Consider the following 16,708-nt stretch of genomic DNA (forward strand, 5'->3'; position numbering starts at 1 on the left):
CGCTATGATTTTCTGATCCATAGGCTGAATTAGAGGAGTGGTGTTAGGAGGAAGGAACTTGACTGGGAAATTTATTGTATCTGGGCAACAAATCATCTTCCAAGCCTGGAGGATGAGCAGGAGCATTGTCGAGGAGAAGCACGGCCTTGAGTTGCAAATGTTTCTTCTGCAAATATTTTTCTATGGCAGGGCACAGCACTTCATTCACCCACTCCGTAAAAAAAATCCTAGTCACCCATGCCTTATTATTAGCCTTCCACATCAACACATTTGGGTTTTCTTCACTTTATACTGTTTGAAAACCCTTGGATTTTCAGAACGATACACTAGCAAGGGTTTAATTTTCAAATCGCCACTCGCATTTGAACACAGCACAAGCGTAAACCTATCTTTCATAGGCTTGTGTCCGGGCAAGGATTTTTCCTCCTTGGTAATGTATGTCCTCTTAGGCAATCTTTTCCAGAACAGTCCTGTTTCATCACAATTAAACACCTGTTGCGGTAGGTATCCCTCAGCCTCTGCAAACTCCTTAAATTCTTCAATAAATTTCTCAGTGCCTGGTTTATTTGAGCTGGCAGCCTCCCCATGCCTCACAACACTATGAATACCGCTTCTTTTTCTAAATTTCTCAAACCATCCCCTGCTTGCCTTAAAGTCTCTTTCTGCACTCGTTCCAGGGGTTTTCTTTACAAGGTCTTCATGCAATACCCTGGCTTTCTCACAAATGATGGCCTCCGAAACACTATCACCCGCTAACTCCTTGTCGTGTATCCAAATTGATAACAACTTTTCCACTTCCTCAAGTATTTGTGGTCTTTGTTTCATGATTGCTGATACTACTTTTGCCACTTTGGTACTCATAATGTCCTTTTTCTTCTTAAGTATAGTGCATATCGTTGACGTGAATTTGTTGTACTGCCTAAAAAGTTCAACAACACGTGCACCATTTTCATGCTTCCGAATGATCTCTTGTTTCTCCTCTATTGCCATCGTCACATGGGCTTTCTTGGCTTGATCCTTACCACTGACTTTCTTGGGACCCATTGCGATGTATATTATAACAAATTTTATGCTCAAATAGCAAAAACTCCGAAAGAAAATAAACAGTAAATTCTTGTGAAGAATTCAGGCGGGATAGTCACTGGGCGTGAGGCACTGGCAAACTGAGCGGCGATCGCCGAGCCACCACGTGCTAGGTCGGCCCGTACGCATATCAACAAACTCGTATCCTGAGGCAACCCTCGTAACCCGATGCAAATTTTCCGAGGAAATCCTGCTCGTAACCCGAAAAACTCGTAACCAGGGACGCTCGTAAGCCGAGGTACCACTGTACTGGTATTATTATTACATGTATTATTATTATATTAAAGTATTATTATCACACTTGACAAAGGCCCTCCACTAGATGAGGGCTTCTGCTAGAAAAAGGTCCTCCATTAGACGAGGGCCATAGTACTACACGAGAGACCTGCAATAGACGTGAGAACTGCACTAGATAAGAGTCCTGCACTGAATGATGGTCATGCACCAGATGAAGGTCCTGCACAAGACTTGGGTCTTGGCACTAGATGAGGGACCTGCAATAGATGTGAGAATTGCACTAGATAAGAGTCCTGCACCGAATGATGGTCATGCACCAGATGAAGGTCCTGCACAAGACTTGGGTCCTGGCACTAGATGAGGGACCTGCAATAGATGTGAGAATTGCACTAGATAAGAGTCCTGCACTGAATGATGGTCATGCACCAGATGAAGGTCCTGCACAAGACTTGGGTCCTGGCACTAGATGAGGGACTTGCAATACACTTGGGACCAACACTAGACAAGGGTCCTTACAGCAGATGAGGGCCCTAGCACTAGAGGAAGATGCCGGCACTAGACGAGGGGGTCCTGGCAATACTACTACTAGTAGTATTGTCCTACTAGTGTCCTGGCACTAGAAGAGGGAGCTATAATAGATGTGGTAATGTTCGTTTACATTGTTTGCCATATTTTTATATATTTTTTCTTCAAGTCATATGTATACAGTATTTTGTGTCGCCCAATATTTCTGGTGAAGTTTTCTCGGTTCTGGGGCAGTCTCTACTCCGATCCCCATAGAGAGCCAGATCCTGACCTTGGCCTCCGGTAAGTCATTGTGGGTCTCGGACGATCGGTAATCTTCTTAAGGCCTGGCTACATCAGCCCATAAACTCTTGGAAGCTACTGAGAACCTATCATCTAGGTTTTAATATGACTCAAGATGAAATGATTTTTAAATTTTATTTAACTATGCATGTTCCTGTAGCTAACTTTGAGGACTTTCAACTTACCTTGGCATTTTCGTCCTGGCGTGTTGAAGCCTCACAGAGTACATCCTGTGTCAGACGATGCAGGGTGGCTTTCTCTAGATACATCTTCCTGTCAAAGGAAATTCAATTATTACTTGACATTTTTACATACTGTACTCTAAAGGATATATTTCCAGTTCAAATACATTATAGCAATAACAGGACTGCTTATTGACATAGCAAAAAGAAAATAACACATGGCAGTTACAGTATTGTACTGTATTGTAAAGAGACCCGTGTATTGCCAGAGGTAGGGAGACCGCCCCTGTGTTGCCAGAGGGTAGAGACCCAGTGTTGGCAGAGGATGGTAGAGACCCCAAAGTTGCCAGAGGAGGGTAGACCCGCCAGAGGAGGGTAGACCCGCCAGAGGAGGGTAGACCCGCCAGAGGAGGGTAGACCTGCCAGAGGAGGGTAGACCCGCCAGAGGAGGGTAGACCCGCCAGAGGAGGGTAGACCCGCCAGAGGAGGGTAGACCCGCCAGAGGAGGGTAGACCCGCCAGAGGAGGGTAGACCCGCCAGAGGAGGGTAGACCCCCCAGAGGAGGGTAGAGACTCGCACATCACTAAAGAAAAAAGACTTACATGTCACCAAAGGAAGCTATACACCCGCATGTTGTGGGTGAATAGCTTCCTTTATATATACACTGCCTGTGTATACAGGCAGTCATAAAGAACCAATAGGTTCAGATCACAGGCTCTGACAAACTACCAAGAGGCTCGGGTTAAAGTTAATCACAAACCAGAAAGTTCATGTCACAACCACTCACAAACAAGCAAGCGAATCGGGTCACTGGGCTGACGTAACCAATCTATGACAGAGCGTCGGGCCACATTCAGACTCACATACTACTAAATAATAAATCACTGGTACACTCACAGTCACCACCATATTTACTGGCAGCCACTTCAAAGCTACATTTCAAAGATTATGTGATATAAGCACATTAGAATTCACATGCTTACTGTTAGTGCAGTAAGTCTTAGGTTGTCTTATATAGACATGTTAGATTGAGTAGGATTTAAAATTATACTACTGTATACTGTACATGCGATTTTAATAATTTCAAGCAAAATTTTAGGTGTGGAATACATCAAACGTTGCATTATGTGACAGTAATTTAACTATCCTGGTACTGAGTGACCTTTACAATTTACAATAAAAAAGAATATTACCGTATACTGCGTTAAATTCACTTACTTTCTGAGAACATGGAGAGATAATTACACAAAGTAGAAACACAGTACAGTACCTTGCATGCTTCATGGCATAGGAAGCCTGAGTGAGCCTCGTTTGCGTCGTCTTGTGCATGCCGGTGGGCGTGAGGCGGTGGCTGAGGTCTTCCAAGAGATGGGCCAGTTGTGGGCACTTGTTCACATCCTCCGACCCAACGTGCACCGGCAGGCTCCCACTCACTGTGGGCAGAGGGATGTGCACACTTGTACAACACTGCTGTATCTTACTATCTCGTTATCTTCAGCTGCGTGATTCTGAACAGACTCCTAATGCTAGTCTTCTAAAGCTGTGAGAACCAGTACAGATTCCTAAAGCTGTGACAACCAGTATGGGCCCCAAGAAGCTAAGAGAACCAGTATGGGCCCCAAGAAGCTGAGAGAATCAGTATGGGCCCCAAGAAGCTGAGAGAACCAGTATGGGCCCCAAGAAGCTGAGAGAACCAGTATGGGCCCCAAGAAGCTGAGAGAACCAGTATGGGCCCCAAGAAGCTGAGAGAACCAGTATGGGCCCCAAGAAGCTGAGAGAACCAGTATGGGCCCTAAGAAGCTGAGAGAACCAGTATGGGCCCATGAAGCTGTGTACTCACCTAATTGTACTCGCCTAATTGTGCTTGCGGGGATTGAGCTTTGGCTCTTTGGTCCCGCCTCTCAACTGTCAATCAACTGGTGTACAGATTCCTGAGCCTACTGGGCTCTATCATATCTACATTTGAAACTGTGTATGGAGTCAGCCTCCACCACATCACTTCCTAGTGCATTCCATTTATTAACTACTCTGACACTGAAAAAATTCTTTCTAACGTCTCTGTGGCTCATCTGGGTACTAAGTTTCCACCTGTGTCCCCTTGTTCGTGTCCCACCCGTGCTGAAGAGTTTGTCTTTATCCACCCTGTCAATTCCCCTGAGAATTTTGTAGGTGGTTATCATGTCTCCCCTTACTCTTCTGTTTTCCAGGGATGTGAGGTTCAGCTCCTTTAGCCTTTCCTCGTAGCTCAATCCTCTCGGTTCCGGGACGAGCCTGGTGGCATACCGCTGAATCTTCTCTAACTTTGTCTTGTGTTTAACTAGGTATGGACTCCAGGCTGGAGCTGCATACTCCAGGATTGGTCTTACATAAGTGGTATACAGGGTTCTGAAAGATTCCTTACACAAGTTTCTGAAGGCAGTTCTTATGTTGGCCAGTCTAGCATATGCCGCTGATGATATTCTTTTGATGTGGGCCTCTGGGGACAGGTTCGGTGTGATATCAACCCCCAGATCCTTCTCTCTATTTGATTCTTGCAGGATTTCCCCTCCCAGATGATACCTTGTGTTCAGCCTCCTGCTCCCTTCGCCTAATTTCATCACCTTACACTTTCCAGAGTTGAACTTCAGCAGCCATTTTCTAGACCATTCCTCCAGTTTATCCAGGTCATCCTGTAGTCTCTGTCTATCTTCATCCGTCTTGATTCTTCTCATAATTTTTGCATCATCAGCAAACATCGAGAGGAATGAGTCTATACCCTCTGGAAGATCGTTCACATATATTAGAAACAGGATGGGTCCAAGTACTGAGCCCTGTGGGACTCCGCTGGTGACATCTCGCCACTCTGATGTCTTCCCCCTCACCGTTACTCGCTGTTTCCTGTTGCTTAAGTACTCCCTTATCCACTGGAGCACCTTCCCTTTTACTCCTGCCTGTTGCTCCAACTTTTTTAACAGCCTTTTATAGGGTACTGTGTCAAAGGCTTTTTGGCAATCCAGGAAAATGCAGTCGGCCCACCCTTCTCTTTCCTGCCTAATTTTCGTTGCCTGGTCATAAAATTCTATTAAACCTGTGAGGCACGATTTACCATCTCTGAACCCATGTTGGTGGTGCGTTACAAAGTTATTTCCCTCCAGATGCTCTACGAGCCTTTTCCTCACGATCTTCTCCAGCACCTTGCATGGTATACAAGTTAAGGAAACTGGCCTGTAATTCAGTGCCTCTTGCCTGTCACCCTTTTTGTATATTGGGACCACGTTAGCTGTCTTCCAACTTTCTGGTAAGTCTCCTGTTTCCAGTGACCTGTTATACACCATGTGTGAACCAGTATGGGCCCATGAAGCTGTGTGAACCAGTATGGGCCCATGAAGCTGTGTGAACCAGTATGGGCCCATGAAGCTGTGTGAACCAGTATGGGCCCATGAAGCTGTGTGAACCAGTATGGGCCCATGAAGCTGTGTGAACCAGTATGGGCCCATGAAGCTGTGTGAACCAGTATGGGCCCATGAAGCTGTGTGAACCAGTATGGGCCCATGAAGCTGTGTGAACCAGTATGGGCCCATGAAGCTGTGTGAACCAGTATGGGCCCATGAAGCTGTGTGAACCAGTATGGGCCCATGAAGCTGTGTGAACCAGTATGGGCCCATGAAGCTGTGTGAACCAGTATGGGCCCATGAAGCTGTGTGAACCAGTATGGGCCCATGAAGCTGTGTGAACCAGTATGGGCCCCAGGAAGCTGTGAGAACCAGTACTAGGTATTGCGCCTGACAGCTGGATAGACAGCGCTTCGGATTCGTAGTCCTGAGGTTCCGGGTTCGATCCCCGGTGGAGGCGGAGACAAATGGGCAAAATGTTTCTTTCACCCTAATGCCCCTGTTACCTAGCAGTAAATAGGTACCTGGGAGTTAGACAGCTGCTACGGGCTGCTTCCTGGGGGGGGGTGTAACAAAAAGGAGGCCTAGTCGAGGACCAGGCCACAGGGATGCTAAGCTCCGAAATCATCTCAAGATAACCTCAAGAAGAAGGTACAGGCTCCATAAGCCAGAACCTTATGATGTCCAGAACCATGTTCAGTGGAAACAGAACACAGTATAATAAGCTAATCAAACCTTACTCAACTTAACCTAACCTAATCTAACCTTACCAAACCTAACCTACTTAACCTACCCAACCTAACCTTACCTACCTTCCTAACCTAACCTAACCTACCTAACCTTACCTAACCTAACATTACCTAACCTAACCTAACCTTACCTAACCTTAGCTTACCTTACCATACCATACCTTACCATACTTTACCTAACCTAACCTTATCTAACTTGACTTAACCTAACCCAACCAATCTAACCTTACCTTACTTTACTTTATCTAGTCTAGCCTAACCTAACTTTACTCAACCAACCAAACCTTACCTAACCTAACCTTAACCCTGTCAGGGTTAAGATAACTAATCATCTGTGCAACCAATGCTAGAGTGCACGTAGGACTCCCTGGAGCCTTCCACAGTGGTCATCAATATTTTAAATTATCCTCATCAGGTTTGCATTGTCACTGGCAAATAATCCCTTTTGTTGGGGGACAGGCAGCCAGTGAATATTTTACATATATATATATTTACATATTATATATATTTACATATTATATATATATATATATATATATATATATTTACATATTATATATATATATATATATATATATATATATATGTCGTACCTAGTAGCCAGAACTCACTTCTCAGCCTACTATTCAAGGCCCGATTTGCCTAATAAGCCAAGTTTTCCTGAATTAATATATTTACTATAATTTTTTTCTTATGAAGTGATAAAGCAACCCTTTTCTCTATGTATGAGGTCAATTTTTTTTTATTGGAGTTAAAATTAACGTAGATATATGACCGAACCTAACCAACCCTACCTAACCTAACCTATATTTATAGGTAAGGTTAGGTTAGGTAGCCAAAAAAAGCTAGGTTAGGTTAGGTTAGGTAGGTTAGGTAGACGAAAAAACATTAATTCATGAAAACTTGGCTTATTAGGCAAATCGGGCCTTGAATAGTAGGCTGAGAAGTGCGTTCTGGCTATTAGGTACGACATATACTGTATATATATATTTACATATTATATATATATATATATATTTACATATATATATATATATATATATTTACATATATATATATATATATATATTTACATATATATATATATATATATATATATATTTACATATATATATATATATATATATATATATATATATATATATATATATATATATATATATATATATATATATATATATATATATATATATATATATATATATATATATATATATATTATATATATATGACTGAAAACTCACACCCCAGAAGTGACTCGAACCCATACTCCCAGGAGCAACGCAACTGGTAACTACAGGGCGCCTTAATCCGCTTGACCAATCCGGCCGTGATGGTCAAGCGGATTAAGGCGCTTGACCATCAGTGGCACCTCGACACCATCGTAAGTCGAGGTGCCACTGTATATATATGTATGCGGCACACGTTAGGCTTATATCAGGTTCCCCCCACCCCATTCCAAGGTCGAACTACTTATCTTTCCCAGGATGCCACAGCATAACAAGCTGGTTAAATTTTAGGGTACTGCTAGGTGAACAGGTGCATTAGGTAATATGAAATGTGCCAACCATTTCTGTCCTGGCGAGGATTCAAACCCAGAATTCCCGATTTTGAATTCAGAATGAACCCAGAGACTTTTTGCATTTGGGTCATTATCATATACACTTCCCAGGATTAGAATAGGAGAAATACCATTTACACAATAAATCAAATAATGCAGCTGCATCTAACAGCCGGGTTGACCAGACGACCAACCAGGAGTCCTGGTCAAAGACAGGTCGCAGGGACCATGATTCTCAGAACCAACACAAGGTAGAGGCATGGTAAATTAATCGACACAATAGAATAATCCCTTACCTGGCTCCAGTTTCTATCTGTGATTACCTCCTGTGCTCAAAAATCACCATATGCTATTTTTGTTATATTTAAGTTTTGTGAATTAGTTTTAGTCATAGGCACCACGATGTATGACTTTCAATTAGCTCATCCGTTTATGGGTGAAAATTTTTATTTAAATAATCTATGCCATAGCCCCATTTATGCAAGAAACATTCTGCCAGAGACCCTCATATACTCACACTGGCTGGCTAGAGTCTTGGGTGTAATATTGGCATCTTTCTGCATGGCCATCGCCTCCATGGCGATTCTCAAGGCCTTCGTTACCACCAAGATGAAAATCTGAAATGACAGTCATAAATATCAATAACATTACACAGAGAGTAATCACACTACTGTAACTGCATCAATGAGAAAATCTGTAGGAGCAGTGATGCACTCCTTACACCATGTCGTGGTCTAGTCTCTAGAAGCGTGTGCGTGTGGAAAACACCCACCGCATAGGTTTGAACCCTCATCACTGCTCTTACAGATTTTCTCATCAATAACATTCCCTCTTAGGCTATTATTGTCCTGCGCCCTTTGGAAAGACGACCATATCAAACAAAATGTATCAGTTTCTCATTAGCACACATGGAATCATTTTAATAAAGCATTACCTAAGGATTGTGAACATGTTAAAATACAGGGACATAATTAATTTATATTGTTTTCTCTCAAACTGTCTTCTCATCATCCTAGTTGTCATTATCAGTCTCAACTCTAATGATAAATCATGTTGTTTCTAATGGCTCAACTGGTAGCATTTCTTCACTCCAGCCCCAGCTGTAATCATTTTTCAAATCACCGATAAATAAAGCTTCTAAATCTAAATCTAGATTATATGGTACTGTATATAATTATATGATTATATGCATTATATGATACTGCATATAATTATATACATTATATGGTACAGTATATAATAATACAGTAATTATATACAGGGGGAGTTATCAGGGGAAAAGTTACAAGCCCTTACGACTATATAGCACTTGGAAAGTATCAGGATAAGGATTTGGGATGGGACAGAGGAAAGGAATGGTGCCCAACCACTTGGACGGTCAGGGATTGAACGCCGACCTGCATGAAGCGAGACCGTCGCTCTGCCGTCCAGCCCAAATGGTTGAAGCTGTGAACGAAGGAACCAATGTGGCTATGATCCAAGGAGCCAGTGTGACTGAACCAAGGAACCAGTGTGGCTGTGTGCCAACTAGGACCTCTCCTATTTCTTATATACATCAATGATCTGCCTAAATGTCTCTAACATTCTTAAACCTATATTATTTGCTGATGATACTACCCTCATCTACTCAGACCCCAACACACACATTAATTAAATAATGTTGTGAATAATGAATTAAAAAAAAAGTGCACTTATGGATGTCAACCAACAAACTAACACTAAACATAGAAAAGACCTACTACATCTTATTTGGAAGCAAATCAACAAATGTAATTCAGCTTCAGATAGACAATGTTAACATCAGCAATAAAAATGATGGAAAGTTCCTTGGCCTATACTTAGACAAGAGACTCAACTTCAGCACTCACATACAACACATAACTAAGAAAGTCTCTAAAATAGTCCGTATACTCTCTAAGATCATATATTATGTACCCTACTCTGCTCTCCTCTCACTATATTATGCACTTATCTATCCCTATCTTACTTATGGTATCTGTGCATGGAGTTCAACCACTGCAAACTACCTCAAGCCCATCATCACCCAGCAAAAATCTGCTATCATGACAATAACAAACTCTGCTTTCAGACAACACTCAGCCCCCCTGTTTAAGGGGCCAAGAGAGTCAAAAATGAAAATGGTTCGATTTCAATCAAACTTTTTTGGCGAGTTGTATATGAAAAGGGTTTTATCTGGTCCAAGTCTCAGCATCGTAGCACAAATAGGAAGGGAGAAAAAATATTGAATTTTGTGTCAAAAATTTTCCAAAATGTTCAAAAACGATTATCAAACACAAGTGTCAACTGAAATCATGTCTATGACTCTCAGCTATCACAATAGCATATATTAAAAATATATATATAATTAGTTTTATTAAAAAAAAATTAAGTAAAAAAAAATAGATTTTTTTCCAATTTTATTTTTTATATTAATCAGATGATTTGCATGAAACTTATACACCTGACTGCATGTAAGCCTATATGTAAGGGAGCCAATTTTGGAGGAAATTGGTTTATGTCACCCTCAGCCACAGATGGCACCACCTTAGACTTTAATATTTAATGATTTATTTTTCAAGTAACATAAACGAGTTGGTACTCTTTCATTTTTATTCAATTTCCATGAAACTTACACCTTATATGGAACGTTTATGTCTCTAAAAAGTGTAGGAAGCATTTTTCCTAAGTTCATTTATTAATTTTATAAATAGCAATAAACATGATATATTTGCATAATTTTGGTAGGAAACTTTGACTATTTGTATTAGGAAAACTAATGATGTTTTGGATAATCCTTTCCTACAGATCCTTTATTATATGCTAATGTGTCAGAAAAGTGTCATAGAATGATTATATTTGAAAAGGTGAGAGGTCTCAACTCACATGAAAATGTGTAATATTCGTTGAAAAAAAACATAAATTTAATCTGCCTTTTTATTTAGGCTGCAGTACTGAAACTTGGAACAATTGCAGCCCTTTCCATATACAACTAGTCAAAAAATATTGGGTGACATTGAACAACTTTTTAGGAACTATCACCTTGTTTCCTTAAGTGCAAACCCTCTTCTGAAACTCCCTGGACAGATGTAACAAAACCTATAATCACCACACCAGAAATAAATATCTCTTTGATATTCCCAGGGTCAAACTTAATCTGTGCAAACACTCTATGCAAATAAAGGGATCTAGTCAATGGAATTCACTCCCTAATGAATTTTAAAGCTGTCCACCTTTTACCTTATTCAAAAACAAAAGCAAGAATTACCTAATTTCATCTTCATAGTTTCTTACTCAGTGCTCTAAGCTCGCCCTGTATCTAGTGCTACCCAATCCCCCAATATTTTATTTTATTGTTATACAAGCGTTCTTACATTCTTGTACAGCCACTAGTACACGTATCATTTCAGGCAAGTCCTTAATCCTATGTTCCCTGGAATACGAACCCCTGCGAAGAATTGTTTTTACAATCAGGTACCCATTTTACTGTCGGGTTAAACAGAGGCTACAGTTAAGGATTTGCGCCCAGTAAATCCTCCCCGGCTAGGATACGAACCCAGGACAAAGAGCTCGCGGAATGCCAGGCAACCGTTGTATATATATATATATATATATATATATATATATATATATATATATATATATATATATATATATATATGAACCTAAGCAACTTTCCCATTGTGATCATTGCTGTCATCTTATATATGCTATCAATTGTCTTTACTGTGCCTATTAATCTTTGTCAAATTATCAATCAAGCTATCAGTGCTATCAATCAAAGCTATCAATGTGCTTCGATATACTAATCGCTCTCAAATTTTTCATACAATGTACCTGTTACTATAACAGTTTATAAATTTTGCAAGAATTTACCTTCTTAATATTATCCGTTAGATTAAGGACCTGCCGGAAACGCTGAGCATACTAGTGGCTTTACATGAATGTAAACACATCATGCTATGTACTCTCACAAACCCAATGTACATTCTTGTATATATATATATCAATAAATAAATAAACTATACAGTTTACACTGTATTCAAGGCTGTTCACCACAGGACTTACAACAAAAACCTAAGCTTACCCAGCCCAAAGTAACTTAACCTATCGCAGTCTAACACAGCCTAACCAACGCGAATACATCATACCCTAACAATATATAATAATAGCTTTAACAAACAAACAAAATTATATTTTGGATAAAAGTTGACCATACCCCGCCGGACGCCAATTTTGGGCATCAGGGGTGAGCCAGGAACCTCACCTGGAGCGTTTCCGCCCACTAGGAGGAACAGTTGGGAACTTTGACAAGCCTCTGGCTCCCTGTCACCGACGATGCCACTAAGGATGATGTCTCTCAGGTAAAATGAGGCAAAAACCATGACACGCCTTTAACAAGGACTTGGAAATGGCGGGGTGTTGTTGTTGACAGCCGCCACGAGCCTAAACCTTTTACCACTCCTACTAAATTTTTTTTTGAGATATATACAGGAGTTGTTACATTCTTGTACAGCCACTAGTACGCGTAGCGTTTCGGGCAAGTCCTTAATCCTATGGTCCCTGGAATACGATCCCCGCCGCGAAGAATCGTTTTTTCATCCAAGTACACATTTTACTGTTGAGTTAAACAGAGGCTACAGTTAAGGATTTGCGTCAAGTAAATCCTCCCTGGCCAGGATACGATTAATTAATATAATTAATTATGAAATAATGAAATATTAATTATGAAATATTAATTATTAACCTCCATTATTAATAATTATAATAATTATATAATAACAATTCAAGTCCGACCCTCCCCCATTATAAGGGTCAGCACTGATCCCGTCCTGCAGATCACCAACTTCTTAATTGTGGCTGTTGCCGTGTCAGGCCAGTTTTATTAATAATTATAATTCATTGTGTCGGGGGACAGGCAGCCAGAGTGTATTCATACACCTTAGGCTAAATATCGAGGTTTCCCTCCCCCCACCAAGGGTTGAATTACTGACCCCACCCAGCTAGGATACAACCCCACAACACGTTGACTATATCTCCTGGGGTACCTACTTACTGCTAGGTGTACAGGTGCATAAGGTGAAAGGAAACGTGCCCAATCATTTCTGTCCCTTTCGGGATTCGAACCCGGAATTGACGATTGTGAGTCGAGAACGAACCCGACTGCACTACCGTATCTTGTACAGTACACTGTATCTTGTACAGTACACTGTATCATGTACAGTACACTGTATCTTGTACAGTACACTGTATCTTGTACAGTACACTGTATCATGTACAGTACACTGTATCTTGTACAGTACACTGTATCTTGTACAGTACACTGTATCATGTACAGTACACTGTATCATGTACAGTACGCTGTATCTTGTACAGTACACTGTATCTTGTACAGTACACTGTATCATGTACAGTACGCTGTATCTTGTACAGTACACTGTATCTTGTACAGTACACTGTATCATGTACAGTACACTGTATCTTGTACAGTACACTGTATCTTGTACAGTACACTGTATCTTGTACAGTACACTGTATCTTGTACAGTACACTGTATCATGTACAGTACACTGTATCTTGTACAGTACACTGTATCTTGTACAGTACACTGTATCATGTACAGTGTACTGTATCTTGTACAGTGCACTGTATCTTGTACAGTACACTGTATCTTGTACAGTACACTGTATCTTGTACAGTACACTGTATCTTGTACAGTACACTGTATCATGTACAGTACACTGTATCATGTACAGTGTACTGTATCTTGTACAGTACACTGTATCTTGTACAGTACACTGTATCATGTACAGTACACTGTATCTTGTACAGTACACTGTATCTTGTACAGTACACTGTATCTTGTACAGTACACTGTATCTTGTACAGTACACTGTATCTTGTACAGTACACTGTATCTTGTACAGTACACTGTATCTTGTACAGTACACTGTATCTTGTACAGTACACTGTATCTTGTACAGTGCACTGTATCTTGTACAGTACACTGTATCTTGTACAGTGCACTGTATCTTGTACAGTGTACTGTATCTTGTACAGTGCACTGTATCTTGTACAGTGCACTGTATCTTGTACAGTACACTGTATCTTGTACAGTGCACTGTATCTTGTACAGTGCACTGTATCTTGTACAGTACACTGTATCTTGTACAGTGCACTGTATCTTGTACAGTGCACTGTATCTTGTACAGTACACTGTATCTTGTACAGTACACTGTATCTTGTACAGTACACTGTATCTTGTACAGTCCACTGTATCTTGTACAGTACACTGTATCTTGTACAGTACACTGTATCTTGTACAGTACACTGTATCTTGTACAGTACACTGTATCTTGTACTACCCACTTCCCCCAATAATAGTACATAAGATATATATCCTTACCACTGTAATCAACTTATATTGTAGTTATTATGTTGAACTCTAATTTTGCTACAATGTTCCTTTTCCTGAGTTTACTTGAGTTTACCTGAGAGCCGCTAACACTAGTTGACCTTGACGAGGACAGGACGCCGGCGGCTTGTCGAAGGCCCGCACCATATGCCTTGATCTTTTCCAGTTGTCCTTTAAAAGTTAACTTTTAAAGAGGATATCAAAGACATATTTATTCATTCAAATTAAAAAAAATTTTAGGAAAAGTACATACATAGATGATTTGCAAACATAAAGTTGGACTTTTAGATAAAGCTAGTACATACAATACGTAAAGCCACTAATACGCGAAGCGTTTCGGGCAAGCTGTGGGGGGAAAAAACACTTAGACTGAAATTTAATAGTAATTGGGAATAGGTATAAATTGTGTTGAAAAAAGGAATAAAAAAAAGGGGGGAACATGGCAGAAATCATCAATTGTACAAGTTAGTGAACAAACAGCATTGTTTTAAAAAAGCAAGACATGGGTTGACATTTAAGGGGTAAGGTAGGTTACATGGAGTTAATTAGGTAGTACTTAGTTTTACTCTTAAACTGGTTGAGAGAGGTACAGTCTTTAACATGGTTGGGAAGGTTATTCCACATTCTGGGTCCCTTGATTTGTAGAGCATTTCTAGTTTGATTAAGTCGTACTCTAGGAATATCAAAACTGTATTTATTTCTGGTGTGGTGCTCATGCATGGGTTCTGTTACAACCTTCAATGAATCTTTTGAGGTCAGGATTGGCATTACAGTTCAGCGTTTTATATATGTATAATACACATGAGAGAATGTGCAGTGACTTAATATCTAAATTTTTATATATTTAGAATGTGTCCCTGGAAATTCAGCTTGTTATCGATGAGGACACCAAGGAATTTGCCATCTACTTTCTTACTAATTTGGGAATTGTTTATTATTAGATTAATTTGATTTGAGGATTTTTTGCCAAACAAAATATAGAAAGTTTTGTCAATATTAAGGGTGAGTTTGTTGGGAGTTAGCCAAAGATGGACTTTATTTAGTTCAGTATTTACTGTGGCATTTAGAGCAAGAGGGAGGACTTGAGAAAAGGAAGGTTGTGTCGTCAGTAAATAGAATTAGTTTGAGGTGTTGAAAGGCATTTGGAAGATCATTAATGTAACACAAACAAGGATAAGAAAGAGGAGAGGGCCAAGTATGCTGTCCTGAGGAACACCAATGTTGATGGGTAGGGTGGGAGAAATCGAATTATTCACAGAAACATACTGGAGCCTGTCAGTAAGGTAAGACTGAAGGTATTGTAAGGAGTGTCCTCTGACCCCATAATGATGTAATTTAAGAAGAAGGTTTTGGTGGTTGACAGTGTCAAAAGCTTTACGCAGGTCCACAAATAACCCAACAGGGAACTCATTTTTATCAAGAGCTGCATGTATCAAGTTAATCATACTAATAAGTGCATCGTTAGTGCTTATTTTTGGTCTGAAGCCATATTGGCAAGAGCTAAATATATTGTGTTTGGTTAGATAAGAGTAAAGCTGCTTGTAGATTAGTTTTTCAAATATTTTTGACAAGTTTGGCAGAATTGATATAGGTCTGAAGTTGTTAACATCTGTGAGATCACCACATTTGTGGACAGGGGTTACTCTCGCTTTTTTTTTTAGAATATCTGGAAAGGTTTGGAGTTCAAGTGACTTGTTGTAGAGCAATGCAATGGCAGGAGCTAATAATCTGGAGGCTTTTTTGTAAATTAGAGTTGGTATCTCCTCAAGGGCACTAGACTTCAGATTCAGATTCAGATTCAGATGTTTATTCAGGTAAGGTATATACATACAAGTGATGTTACATTAATGGATTGATATATAGATAGAGCTAGTACATACAATGCCTAAAGCCACTATTACGCAATGCGTTTCGGGCAAAGACTTCCCTTAAGACTTGGTCTTAAGGGAAAGGATTATGTCAGTAAGATCAGTGGAATTAGTAGGCATAAGGTACAGAGACTGTGGATAGTTACCTGTAAGGTAATCCTTGATATTAGTTACGGGCTATTCATGCCCGTGCCACCTCTTGGGTGGCTTAATCTTTATCAATCAATCAATCTTGACATTAGTACGGGAGGATGGAATATCATTAGCAAGGGATGACCCAATGGATGAGAAGAACCTATTGAATTCAATAGCACTATCAGAGGCTAAAAGTAAACCATTGTTATTGGACACGAGTATTGGTTTTTTAACCACGGGTACAGCTGGAAGTGCAGTTGTTCTGACAATGGGCGATGGCTTGTACTTTGAGTGGGGAGTCCG

General features: G+C 40.2%; 1 protein-coding gene across 1 annotated transcript in view; it reads right to left on the minus strand.

The window, feature by feature from the left end:
* The window catches only part of LOC123764215 (HAUS augmin-like complex subunit 4), a 38,456-nt gene extending 26,023 nt beyond the window's left edge, over positions 1 to 12,433 (minus strand). The window contains exons 1-4 of the mRNA XM_069338903.1: positions 12,255 to 12,433; positions 8,508 to 8,607; positions 3,580 to 3,742; positions 2,313 to 2,400 (exon numbers count right to left, since the gene is read on the minus strand). Coding sequence (XP_069195004.1) covers positions 2,313 to 2,400; positions 3,580 to 3,742; positions 8,508 to 8,568 — 312 coding nt within the window. The 5' untranslated portion in view covers positions 8,569 to 8,607; positions 12,255 to 12,433. The remainder of the gene's footprint in view (positions 1 to 2,312; positions 2,401 to 3,579; positions 3,743 to 8,507; positions 8,608 to 12,254) is intronic.
* Between the last annotated feature and the right edge of the window lie 4,275 nt (positions 12,434 to 16,708).

The sequence above is a fragment of the Procambarus clarkii genome, chromosome 5, assembly GCF_040958095.1.
Source record: "Procambarus clarkii isolate CNS0578487 chromosome 5, FALCON_Pclarkii_2.0, whole genome shotgun sequence".
Classification (NCBI taxonomy): Eukaryota; Metazoa; Arthropoda; class Malacostraca; order Decapoda; family Cambaridae; genus Procambarus; species Procambarus clarkii.